A 13,756-nucleotide genomic window follows, 5' to 3' on the forward strand; every position below is an offset into this window, starting at 1 on the left:
AACGTAATTTCTCAAACACGCAGTATTGGTAATTGGCTATTTAGGCCAGCAATTCTTCATTCATTGAACAAACATTTATTGAGCACTTGTGTTGTATCAGGCACTGTCCTAACCTGTGGCCTTAGAAAAAGTGGGTGGTGGTGTGAAAACAGAATAAAAGCCCCGTGCTCATGGGGCTTCCATTGTAGTTGGGGAGAACCAACAATAAATAACACATAGAATGTTAAATGGTGATCAGTGCTGAGGAGAAAAGCAAAAGCAAGGAAGGTGTATAAGGAATTTCCCAAGGGGTGTGGAGACAGCTTAAAATAGGGTAGGCAGAAAAGGCTACTTAGGTGACACTTGAATTAAAGACTTGAGGGAGGTAAGAGAGCATGCTATTCAGTTGTCTGAGGAAAAGTGAATTCCTGGTTCAGAGAATAGTAAATACGAAACCCTAACACAGGAGCATGCCTGGTGTGTTTGAAGAGGTCCATATGGCTGGATTGAAGTAAGGGATGAAAAGAGAACAGATGAGGTTGGAAAGATAACAGGTGGAGGATCTGGTAGGGACTTCGGGCATGGTAGGAAGACAGTAGATAGTTTTGAGAAAAGAGTGACAGCATCTGACTTTTTAAAAGACTATTCTAAGTAGTCTGTTAAGAACAGTCTGTGAGAGCAAAGAATAGATGGTAAGATGCTGTTGCAATGATCAAATGATGATAGCTTAAACCAGTAAAGTGACATTAAAAGTGATGAGAAATGGTTGGTTTCTGGGTATTTGAAGATAGAGCTCATAAATTTACTGATGAATTAAATGTGGTATGTGAGAAAAGGGAGTCAGTTATCTCCAAAGCTTTTGACTTGAGCAACAAAAGGGATAGAGTTCCCATCAGTTGAGATTGGGAAGCTGTAAAATGAATCATCATTGGGGAAGAAAATCAGGGAATTCAGTTTTGAACTTGTTAGATTTAAGATGTTTATTACACATCTAAGTGGAAATGTCAAGTAGGTAGTTGAATATAAGAATTTGTAGTTCAGAGAAGATAGTCTAGTTTGACTACATAAATTTGTAAGTCATTAGATGGTGCTTAAGTGATGAGGTTGGTTGAGGTCACGAAGGGAGAATGAGTTATAAAAGTAGTTAGAAAAAGAAGAGAATCAAAAACCGAGTCCTAACTCAGGGAGTTGCGGGAGATGGAGAAGCTAAGTGATGAGAAAAGTGTCCTGGAATCCAAGTGAAAGATGAGTTTAAAGAGGGATAAATCAAGTGTGTCAAATGCTTCTGGAAGGTCAAGTAAGACAGACACTGAGAATTGATAGTTGGCCTTAACAATGTGGAGGTCACTGGTGACTTTGACAAAAACAATGTTGGTGGAGCACTTGGTGCAAAAGCCTGGTTAGTGTGAATTTAAGAGAAAATGGGAGAAAAGGTGAGTACAGTCGTCCCTCAGTATTGCAGCGGGATTGGTTCTAAGATCCCCCATAGATACCAGAGTCCAATGATGCTCAAGTCTCTTGTATAAAATGGCACGGTATTTGCATATATTTATCTCTAGATTACTTGTACTACCTAATACAATGTAAATGCTATGTAAATAGTTGCCGGTGTGCAGCAAATTCAAGTTTCACTTTTTGGAACTTTCTCTGGTGTTTTTTTGTTTTTTTTTAATCCAAGGGCAGTGGAGCCCATGGATGCTGAGGGAAGGCTGACTGTGTAGAGAACCTAGAGTAGTTTTGCCATAAAAGGGGAGCAGAGAAATGTCAAGGAAGATACAGTAAAGAGATTTTTTTTTTTCTTCTTTTTTCCTTTCAGGGAAGTCTTCCTGCTGTTCCCTACCCCCAGTTTAGCTTTCTGACTTAGGTCTGGAGTAGGCCTCATCATCTGTTTTGATTTCTTTAAGTTCTGCAGAGAACTCTTTGTAAAAATAGAATTAAGAGTCACTGGATTCTGTATCTGAGATGCTCAGTTTAATCATTTTCCCTCTGCCTATTTGTTTTGACATTATGATTAATTAGAGCATTTCTTGTACAGAAAGTTGATTTTTCATTACTAATGAGAAGGATGGAGTAGAAAGTTGCTTTTCTTTGTTTTGGATGAGTGTACTGGTTTAATAATTTTATTAAAATGTTTGGTCCAGATTTTTAAATTGACATTAAAGTACAGGGACCATAATCTCTCAGCTGCAAGATTTTTGTTGTAGACATTCTACTACAAGTTGATAATACTAAAAGGATGCTTATATTCTTCGTCAGCCTCTTGGAGCACCAAAATATTTTGTTGGTATCTCATTTTTCTCATGCATATTTTTCTTCATCCTCTTTATGTTCTTTATATTTTCTGGATAGAATGATTTTATCATCTCTCCTTGTCTTATGTATATTTTATAGACATTTTTTGTTTCAAAGAATATAATATTCTTCCTAAAATTGTCTAACATTCTCTAAGTCCCATTAACTATTTTCCTATTCATTTAACTCTTTATAAGTTCTTAATTGTTTTGTACATAAAATCAATAGCTTTCAGTTATTAAGTACTGCAGCATTCTCTCTTCTAAGATTAATTGTACATTTATATTGAACTGACTAGAAAATTTCAACATTGACTAAAACAGATGTTTATTCTAAGTTGTATCAGTACTGTTTGTCTGTAGTTGAAAGTGAATGTTCAGATATTAAAAATAGATCTGAATGACATGCCTTATTCCTACTGTTGACATTGTTATAGTGATAAATATAACAATAACCTTACACAGTAATTGACACACTTAATTCAGGGGTAGCAAAAATGATATGAAATAGTGATTTGATTATAAGACCAAGGCCTGAAGTTTAACTTTGTTCCTAGTTTTTGTCTTTTTGTTTGTTCTTCCATGAAAAGGTTAAGTACAGTTTTTGTGATTTCAGTTACCTGCAGTCAACCACAGCCTGAAAATATTAAATGGAAAATTCCAGAAAAAAACAGTTCATAAGTTTTAGATTGTGCACACCCTTCTGAATAATAGCGTCATGAAATCCAGTGTTCCCACCCACCCATTAGTCATTTAGTAGCCATCTTGGTTATCAAGTTGGTAGTTTTGCTGTGCTTGTGTTCAAGTAACCCTTACGTAACTTAATAGTGGCCCCAAAGCGCAAAAATAGTGTGGCTGGCAATTTGGATGTTCTCTTACTGTGCCTAATTTGTAAATTAAACTTTATCATCAGTATGTATGTATAAGAAAAAAACACAGTATGTGTACTGTTGAGTACTATCTGTGGTTTTGAATGTCCACTGGGGGACATTGTTATAAACATCCTCAGGCTTACAGAAACCCCATGTCATCTAACATTCTGCTTGTCCATCTTCTGCCACTGTTCCTAATACCTGCTGTGTTCCAGCCTCACTAGTTTTTTGTTTTGTTTTTTTTAATTCCTGACCTTTACACTAGATGTTTGCTCTGCCAGAAACACCTTCCACTAATCCTATAGTTTAGATTCAGTTTCAGTATGACCTCCTAGGGCCTTTTTCTATGCTTTAACCATATTTTAATTTTTGCATATCGCTTATCTAACTTTTTAGTTGTTTATTTTCTTCATCCATTATAAGGCAAGTTAGATTGTTAGTGTCTGCCTGGATCAGCAACTAGCACAAAGAAGATATTACATAAATTAGCAGTTTAATTGAATGAATTTCTGATGTGTGTGCATGCCATTACCAATCACAAAGTACTTTCATGTATATTAATTCATTTTATTTTCAAAGCAGAAGTGGGTGACACTGGAATTCCTATCTTTTTTCTGCTCCCCCATTAATTCATTCATTTATCTCTTGCTGGTGGTGCCTCTCTGTATTTGTTTTACATTTGTTTTAAATGATGTTTTACATTTGTTTTAACTTGAGACTCTGATTTGCCCTTCAACCCAGGGCACTTAAAGCCAGGACTTTAAAACTTAAGTCTTGTCCTAGTTTTTATTTTATCAGTTGTTTTCTAATACAGATCAGTAGGGTTAAGGGATTGTTCTCCTAAAACATAAACCAAGGTCAGTTAATCTTAGTTGGTTGTAGATTGCTTCAAACCTTCTATTGTACTTTTAAAATATGTGCTATTACATAAATCATTCAGTCAAATTTGAACTCTGCTTTGAAGCAAGTTTTTTTTTTAAGTTTTTATCATAGAACCAGAGGGTTTTTGTTTTAATACCTTTATTGGAGTATAATTGCTTTACAGTGGTGTGTTAGTTTCTGCTGTATAACAAAGTGAATCAGCTATACATAAACATATATCCCCATATCTCCTCCCTCTTGCGTCTCCCTCCCACCCTCCCTATCCCACCCCTCTAGATGGTAACAAAGCACGGAGCTGATCTCCCTGTGCTATGCGGCTGCTTCCCACTACTAGCTATCTATTTTACATTTGGTAGTGTATATATGTCCATGCCACTCTCTCACATCTGAAGCAAGTTTTTAAATGTTCTCTTACTAGGGAACAAAGAATAGTCAAGAAAGTGGAGTTGAAATTGGAATTGACACAATTCAGTTTGGTGCTCCAGCTTCAAACGGGGGTGAAAATGAAATTGTTCCTGTGCTTTCGGAAAAAACTACTGACAAAATATCTGAACCTAAAGAACAGCGGCAGAAGCATCCACGGGCAGGGCCTATCAAAGCCCAGAAGGTAAATAGTTCATGTTCCAGATATAATTGTATGAAAGCCAGTAACACTTAAGGAGAATAAGTTTCAAAATTGGATTAGTTTTCAATGAATGTCTTTGATCATGATGTGTTTTTGTCATAAACATTAAATTTAGCTTCCAGATTTGAGTCCAGTAGAAAACAAAGAACATAAACCTGGTCCTATTGGAAAGGAACGTTCATTAAAAAATAGAAAAGTAAAAGATGCCCAACAGGTGGAGCCAGAAGGGCAAGAGAAATCAAGCCCTGCTACAGTCAGAAGTACAGATCCTGTGGCAACAAAGGAAACCAAAGCAGTTTCAGAAATGTCCACTGAAATAGGAACAATGATCTCAGTATCATCTCCAGAATATGGCACTAACGTGAAGGTAAGCAACGTGCAGTGATTACCAGTTTAGTTGATGCAAACCACGTCTAAAATGAATGGAGAAAACAGCAACAAAATACTTTTTTTTTTCTTGAGGCATATAATTCTATAGCTTATAAGGGTTATTATTTCTTACAGAGAAGATTTTATTTCATGGTGTGCATATGTGATCTAAAGAAATTCCTTACAGTAAATTATTTTTCTATGGCAACTTAATTCTGGACTATTGAGTAGTTCAAAGTGAAAAAATATTTACCCAAGATTAGAATGCTTTTCAGCGTGTTTATAGACTTCGAAAGAATTGCTCTGTATTACTTTTTACTTTGTTAATGGAGTTACATCGGACCCCCCTCCTTATCTTTCACACTAGTGAGATTCTGAAGTCAGGAAAGATAAACTAAAAGATAAACTTTTAGTAACTCCGGTATAGCCAGTTTTCTTTCAGGGTTGGAACAGATCATGTTTCATTGGTTGAGCACCAGAGGAATGGTTGACTTGCATTTAGGGACTACATTGAATGAAAGATGCATATCTTTAGAAATACTCATTAAGGCGAGATACACTGAGTGACTTTATGGGGACTGACACTTGTGGGAGTAGCAAATTTATATCTGCATTTTGGTGTTCACTCCAGAACGTGTATTCATGGAGAAGAAAGGTAGATGGAATCTTTCATATTGCTTGAATATTTTTCTCTTTTTAATTGCCATACAACTCAATGCATGAAAGTGAAAAGCTTGTGTGATCTAATTCCGCCATGTTTAAAGAAGAGATTCATGATGATAAACAAGGAGTTTATCCTAAAACCTAATTAACTGTGACAACTAAGATCTTGCCATTCATTTATCCATGTTTTATTTTGAAGAAAATAAAAAATCAATAGTTGAAAGTAAGCTATAGATTGAGTATAAGAACCACACAGAGTTCTTTTAGAAATCCATAGAAATAAATATTTGACACTGTTGACAACCTCCTAGTACTATATAGTATATTTTTTAAATGTATAGGACCCCAGCAGTGGTTGAAATGTGGTAGGTCCATGTGTGTTTTATCCCACTGTTGGTCTTTAAGATTTGAGTCTTAAGGTCTGCTCTCCTCTCCTACTTTCTTCCAAAACAACTTTACAACTGTTAGGCTGTTATTAGAAAGTGACTCTTTAATTAAGTTTAAAACGTATTTTTTTCTATTACCACTCCACAGGAGTCTGTAACAGACTATACTACACCTTCTTCCTCTCTGCCTAACACTGTGGCTACTAATAATGCAAAGATGGAGGATACTTTGGTTAATAATGTAAGTAATCAACCTGAGATCTGGCAAGTTTGAATAGGAACCTGGCTATTGTTATCTAATACACACTTTAAACCAGTATTTAACTCTTCTTCAGGGAAAAAGTTGATAGTAAGTTTGTATTTAGGAGCACTGTAATATAATTAGGGGAAATAGTCAAAGCTGAGTTGTTGTTTTTCCCCTGAAAGTCATCAGCTTTATGTTTAATATCCAGACTTGTGATGCTGAGGCTTGGTTTCATAAGTACTAATCCTATTAACCTGGTTTGGTAAGAATTTTTGTTCTTAGCTTTCACATTCTACAGATTCAGCATTTATTTGGTTGGTAATTTTGTTCTTAAATGACACCTTTTTATAATGCAGTGAAAGGTCATTCACTTAAAAAGACAATTAGATTATTACCAAAGATTTATGTGTTTCTTTTTGAATTTAAAAAATTATACTGGACCTTAACAACTTCATTCCTCTTGTGAAGATTGAGCTATAATGTATATCTTCATAAAGCCTTAAATGCTCTATTAACACATTATTGATCAGGGGATTTTTGCAGAAACTAACACCTGTGGCGGTAATACATCTCCGTTCAAAAATGTGTTAAAAGACGAGAGTAAGTTATGTAAATTTAGCTCTAGTATCCCAAAGCAACCATGTTATAATTCAAGACTGTTAAAAATCAGTCCAGTCCAGTATTTTGCCTAGTTCACTAACTGACAGGTGAAAAATTGTAAGCCAAAAAAAAGTTAGGTAACCTCCCATGGAAGAAGAAGAGCATTTTAGAAGTTACATGTATGGCTCTTGTTTTGGAGAGCAGGTATGGTGGAAATGCAGTCATCTGGTCTCTTTTTTAAATATAACCTTCTATATTAAACAAAGGCTTCTTTTAAAAAAAATAACCTTTACAGATATATTTAAAGATCTCTTAAAAAGCTTTAACTCTATTATTTTAGAATAAAAATTTCAATTATCTTTTATTACAATGTCTTTCCCATGTTTTCTGTTTTTCTCTCTAGTATCAGGTATATAGACTTTTAGGTGAGATGCATTAGGGATCATTTAATCCAACTTTTGTAGTCCAGCTGAAGGAAAAAGGAGAGAAAGGAGGAAGACACACATTTTCTCTTTGTGATAAGAGAACACTTTTGGAGCTGATTAATGTAATCTGTCCAACTTATGTTATAAAGCTTCACTTCATATGCCAAATCCTCTTCCCGTGACCTTTTGGAGAAAGGTTTATTTAACTTCTTATAGGAAGTAATAGAAAACTTGGGAAGGGCAGAAAGACTTTCTGTCAGTTTACTTCCTGATGTCACTATATGGATTCTCAAATATTGAATTAGTAACATTTCAATAAGGTTTAATTATACTTGAATCATGCTGTCTTTTTTCACTTTAGAAAAATGTAGAGTATGTTACCTTTTCCAGAAAGTATATGATGCTTTCTGCCAAACTACTCTTTTCTAAAAATATAATTTATAAAATATGAATATGGGGCTTCCCTGGTGGCACAGTGGTTGAGAGTCCGCCTGCCGATGCAGGGGACACGGGCTCGTGCCCTGGTCTGGGAAGATCCCACATGCCGCAGAGCAGCTTGGCCCGTGAGCCATGGCCGCTGAGCCTGCGCGTCCGGAGCCTATGCTCCGCAACGGGAGAGGCCACAGCAGTGAGGGGCCCGCGTACCGCAATTTAAAAAAAAAAAAAAAAAATATGAATATGGAAGGGAAGATCATTATTCTCAGAACCCTTAAAACTCATTGAAAATATCCATATGAGCATTTTAATAGTTTCTGTCTAATCTGCAAGGCTAATTAACATAGTGACTTGTACACAGAGGACTACTGAAGGGAAGGCGCCCAGTGTTGCGTTTAAGTAGATAGTCTGTATTTGATTTTTAGCAGTGTATCCAGAGTATGTTTGAAAACAAGATCAGTTTGGGTCAGGGAGCATTATAAAAGGTCATCAGTTTGGAATGATTTCACAGTGTTGCTTATTTGTGCCGAGTTTGGGGGTGATTCTGAGCTCAACATAGTGTTAAAAACAAACGTCCTACATGGGAAAAAATTTTAGGACCTTTTGAAATGTCCCTTTCTAATTAATTAGTCTGGGGGCTCCATTTTATGCATAGAACTTTTGTCTTTTTAAAAATTAAACTGGGGAATTCCCTGATGGTCCAGTGGTTGGGACTCTGCACTTCCACTGCAGGGAGCATGGGTTTGATCCCTGCTCGGGGAACTAGGATCCCACAAGCTGTCTGGCATGGCCAAAAAATAAAAAATTAAAATTAAACTGAAAAAAAGCCTTATTTCCCTTATTGAGGCTTAACGCACTTTTTAAGGATCTTAGCTGATATTTATTGGTTGTAGTACCTAATATTACAATTGTTTTGAATCTTGAATGTCTTGAAGATTTAAATGCAGGTGGTGTTTTTGATTATTATGGTGCAGCTATTTTAAAGATTTATAAAATAATCTCCCATTAGATTGTCCATAGTACCACAAAGTGATTATCTTAAACCCACCCCCAACAACTCAGTCATTGTGTTTAAACAACTGACTGAACCATCATGTAGTAGTACAAATCAATCATATAGTAGTACATAATAAAATCTCAAGATCCAGAGACTTAGAGGAAAAAAAAGAGATACGAGTAGTGAAATTCTGGTATCTGTAGTACATAATAAAATCTCAAGATCCAGAGACTTAGAGGAAAAAAAAGAGATATGAGTAGTGAAATTCTGGTATCTTCAAGTTTCTAACAGTACTTGCCATAATCATGTCTTACTATAGCAAAGCAATTTGGTTAGTGTAACGAGGTGGGGTGATACTATATATTTTCCTCCCAACATTACTTTTGTTCTTGAATCTAGTTATAAGTTGACTAGATTGCTGTAAAGAGAATAATTTCTTATACTTACCCTATCATGTTAAATGCTTCTCATAGAACCTGTGGGTCCTGTAAATGGTGGAAATTATATTACTTAGAGCTTTGCTATACAGTGTATGGTCCAGGGACCAGTAGCATCAGCATCACCTGGGAGCTTGTTTGAAAGGCAGAATTTCAGGCCTTCCCCAGGCCAAGTGAATCAGAATCTGCATTTAACAACACCCCCAGGTGTTTTGTATATACATTAAAATATAGGAAGCATGACCTTTGAGTTTTTACCTTATGTTTGTGACATTCTTTTTCTGTCAATTTATGCATAAATAAGCAGATAGTATTTCTTCACAGAAGTTTTATCTAAGATGTCCAGAATTATCAGTTACTATAAATGCAGTGTGATTAAGCAGCTCTTTGCTCTGATGAAAATAACCGTAGAATACATTAACATTATCTTTAATGGGGCTTTTGTAGCAGACTTAGTTAGATTATAATATGTGTTGCCTAACTTTTCAGGTGCCCCTGCCCAACACCCTCCCCCTCCCTAAGAGGGAGACTATACAACAGAGCTCCAGCCTAACTTCAGTTCCTCCCACTACTTTCAGCCTCACCTTCAAGGTATGTACTACCTCCATCTCTAAAGGTCCTTGATTATTGCATGCAAGGGGACATAAGTTAACAATACTCTTGGTATTTTTACTAGTTTCGTGTGAAAAGCAGCAACACTAAGCTGAAGAAATGATGTCAAATTATACCTTAAAACTGTATTAGTTTCTAATACCACATAGCAGTGACTTGATATCCTCATATTTAAAGTGAGGTGTATTATGCTTGTGAATTTTGTCTTAAAAGTACAGGAGAGCATTTTATATTTCATGTTTGTACTGAGTTCCTCTTAGAGATCTTAATAATTATTGGATACATTCGTTGTGTAGAAAACAACTAACTTGGTGTTGCATGTTTTTTTATCCTAAGTACTGATAATGGTATGAATGCTTATTTTCTGTCTTTCCTCTAAGTCATGTGTGAATTGGATGAATGTAATGTAGTAATTAAGAATATTTTATGAAGATGTAATTGATTAACACAAGTGATTTTGATTTGATTTTGGTTGGATAATTTTTGAGTAACGGTCCAAAAGAGATTTTACACAACACATGCTTTTTGATGTCAAGAAGTTTAGGCTTTTTTTTTTTTTTTTTTTATCTCCTGTTAATGCTTATAATTTTGAACTATGTTACTAATACTTTTTTTACAATTGAGTTATTTGAGAGTATTTTAAATCAGTTGTTCACCTCAAGATTAGTCAGTGGTTAAAAAGTACAGATGTGGAATTAAGTGAGGATTTTTTTTTAACTGCATTTATTTATCTCTTTGGTTCTGTTTGTTTAGTTTTATAACCTGGGCAAGTATTTATCCTCTACTGAGCAGGGCTTTCTGATGCTACAGTGGTTGCCAGTGAATCTTTTTGATGATCTTCAGGAGAGGGAGTAACTAAGTTTTTTTTATAATGTGACCAGTGTTTATTTCTAGACTCTTTCTATTTGATTCTCCAGCTTCCTGACCACTTGTCCCCTTGCCCCCCCCAACTTTTTTTTAATACCCCCAACTTCTTTTTAAGAAGCTGCTTAAATACAAGTTTGAGACTGTAAAATTTTACAAGACAACCACTTCTGCTTTGTGTCATCTCCATCTTAACCCAGTTTTTACTGTTTACTGCCAGTTCCTACTCAGCCTTTTTTGTTGTTTTTCCACCTGAATGACTGTCTTAACCTGTGTTTCATACTGTATCTTACATGTGGTTTTTACCGTTATTCTGCTTAAGGCAGTCTCATTTCACATAAGCACATACATTATCATCGTTAATTATTTTTCAGGCCAGTTGTTGATTCTTCAGAAAGCCCTTCCACATTGCCTTTCACTTAATGTTTTTAACACCCCAAAAAGAAATAATATACGTTTGAATTAAAGTAAATTTAAATTAAATTGTATTAGCTTAAGACTTTTTCTGGTTTATTTTTACTTTTTTTTAATTTAATTTTTATTTTATATTGGAGTATAGTTGATTTACAATGTTTTGTTAGTTTTGGGTGTAGAGCAAAGTGATTCAGTTATACCTATACATATATCCATTCTTTTTCAGATTCTTTTCCCATATAGGTTATTACAGAATGTTGAGTAGAGTTCCCTGTGCTATACAGTAGGTCCTTGTCAATTATCTATTTTTACTTATTTTTGGACACCTTTCTTTATTTGAGTAATTTATAAAGTATGGAAATTTCTATTATATGGGTATTGTCAACAGTATACTTGCCAAAAGGAAAAATGAATATAGTTAAGTAATTATACTTTTTCATTTCCTTGAATTTCCAAAATTAGAATCTAAATTTTCTTGCTGCTTAAGAAATGAAATGAAACCACTGTATGTGGCTTAAGTATTATGTAAGATTGATAACCTATAATTTATGTATTTCCCATACAACAAAACTGATTGTAAAAGGCATTGTAGTCTATAACATTGCTCTAAGCTATAAAATCTCAGATAGTACAAGCAAATTGAATTTTGCCTAACTTGCTAAGTGGTGGTGTGGGGGTTTTTTGTTTTTGTTTCTTACCCTCTAAGGCTTTTGTTTTAAAATAAAATACATTTGAAACCAGCAAGGTGATTGTGAGGAAAAGGAAAGAGTCAAGCAAACCTAAAAGTGTCCTGTGTTTTGAATTTGTAGTAATGATATTAGCCATCAAGAAAAGGTTATATTATATGTAGTGTGTGTTTTAACAGGAAAGTAGGGAGATAGGTGATATTTCTCAAATACTTAAAATTAAAATCAGGTTGAAATTTTTAAAATTGGTACTTCAGAGACCTACAAACTTCCCAACAGTGGTATTTTTAAATCTTATTTGTGAAAAGTACCCTGGTGTAAGTCATTGCAGCTGAACTTTATAGAATATCTTAGACTTTTCCTCTCAGCTCAGTATTTTGACTAGTAGAACTAAAAACTTTCAGAATCTCTCTATCTGTTCCTTTCCTGTTCAAGGAGCCTCAGGATAGTTGAGGATCTACATCTGTGCTCTCCAGTTCAGTATCCACAAGCCACATGTAGTTATTGAGCACTTGAATGTGGCTAATCCAAGTTGAGGTGTGTGCTGTAAGTTTAAAATTAAATAGATGCTGGATCTGAAATGTTAATTTTTTAAATTAAAACGTCTCAATTTTTGTATTGATTATAGGTTTTAATTATTATTGTAGCTATATTGGGTTGAATAACATATGTTACCAAAATTAGTTTTACCTCTTTATTTTTATTTTTTAAAGTGTGGCTACTAGAAAATTTAAAATTATATGTGGCTTGCATTTGTTTATCTGTTGAACAGCTCTAGATAGATTAAACTAAGCCTACAGGTAAAACCAGCAGCCACAAATACAAATGGTGGCAGTCAGAACCCGAAATGCTTGATGGGGTCTGGAGGTGAAACAAGAAGTGTTTCTACTGTACCCAAGCCTAAAACCTGTCTGGTTACACTGCCTTTTAAAACACTGAGCATAAAACAGCCAAACAAAAGGTACCTGTTGCTTGCCATTTGAGAACTGTTGGTTTAAAAAGAAAGACTGGAGAGAATGGATATTTAATGGAGGGCCTTTAGTGTCTTTCCTACTAGAATCAGAGCCTTAAGTCAGTCCTAAAGGGACATGGTATTTCCATTTCCTTATTCACTGGTAGGAATAGGGACTCATGTTTAGATGATACAAGAGCTGTGACTATATTTCACTGACCTGTTTGCCAAAACCTTCACCAAGCTCTCTATAGAGACAGTTAAAGCCTACTGCCTCCAATTTGAGTAAAGGAGTGGAGATAAAGGAGAAAGTGAAAGCTTTGAAAGCCTTATGGTCCTAATCTATATATGTGGTTTTTGAAAGGTTATAGTTGGAACACATTTATGTATATATATTTGTTTATATATGTGTATTCTGTTAGCATAGTGATTTTCTCCTTTTTTTTGGCTTTAAAAAATGTTCATTTGGTTGCAGATGGAGTCTGCACGTAAGGCATGGGAAAATTCTCCAAATGTTAGGGAAAAGGGATCTCCAGTAACTTCCACAGCACCTCCAATCGCAAGTGGAGTCAGCAGTAGTGCCAGTGGACCAAGCACTGCTAATTATAATTCATTCTCAAGTGCATCGATGCCTCAGATTCCTGTTGCTTCAGTCACTCCCACAACTTCACTATCAGGTAGAAGTCTTGTACCTTTTCTTTAAATATCTTAAATTATTTAAAGTTTCTTATGATCTTTTCCTGTTTACTATCTCCCAAAGTATTATTTGTAAAAGACAGAAGATTGCACATGAGATAATTATCAGCTGGTTTATAAACTTCTTCCCTCCCTCCCCTCTCTTGCCCTCTCCCAATTTTAATTTGGCAAATATTTAATGATGGCTTACTAAAATACTTTGCTTGACCCTCTCTTCTTCCCACCCCAACCCCCAATACAGATACGGATAAGGAATTGGTGGGAAATTTTCTGTCTTGTTCCTCTAAATTTTTTTATAAATTTCACCTTTTAATTTTTATTATTTAA

The 13,756-nt window shown here is 35.0% G+C and overlaps 1 protein-coding gene across 20 annotated transcripts in view; it reads left to right on the forward strand.

Moving 5' to 3' along the window:
• The window catches only part of PRRC2C (proline rich coiled-coil 2C), a 95,239-nt gene that overhangs the window by 67,448 nt on the left and 14,035 nt on the right, over positions 1-13,756 (forward strand). For 19 of the 20 annotated variants that reach the window (XM_007118987.4, XM_007118988.4, XM_007118991.4 and 16 more), the window contains 5 exons: positions 4,443-4,631; positions 4,765-5,016; positions 6,216-6,308; positions 9,695-9,796; positions 13,209-13,410. In XM_007118987.4, coding sequence (XP_007119049.2) covers positions 4,443-4,631; positions 4,765-5,016; positions 6,216-6,308; positions 9,695-9,796; positions 13,209-13,410 — 838 coding nt within the window. The remainder of the gene's footprint in view (positions 1-4,442; positions 4,632-4,764; positions 5,017-6,215; positions 6,309-9,694; positions 9,797-13,208; positions 13,411-13,756) is intronic. The other variant, XM_007118993.4, reaches the window with a different exon arrangement.

Source organism: Physeter macrocephalus, chromosome 4 (genome assembly GCF_002837175.3).
Source record: "Physeter macrocephalus isolate SW-GA chromosome 4, ASM283717v5, whole genome shotgun sequence".
Lineage (NCBI taxonomy): Eukaryota > Metazoa > Chordata > Mammalia > Artiodactyla > Physeteridae > Physeter > Physeter macrocephalus.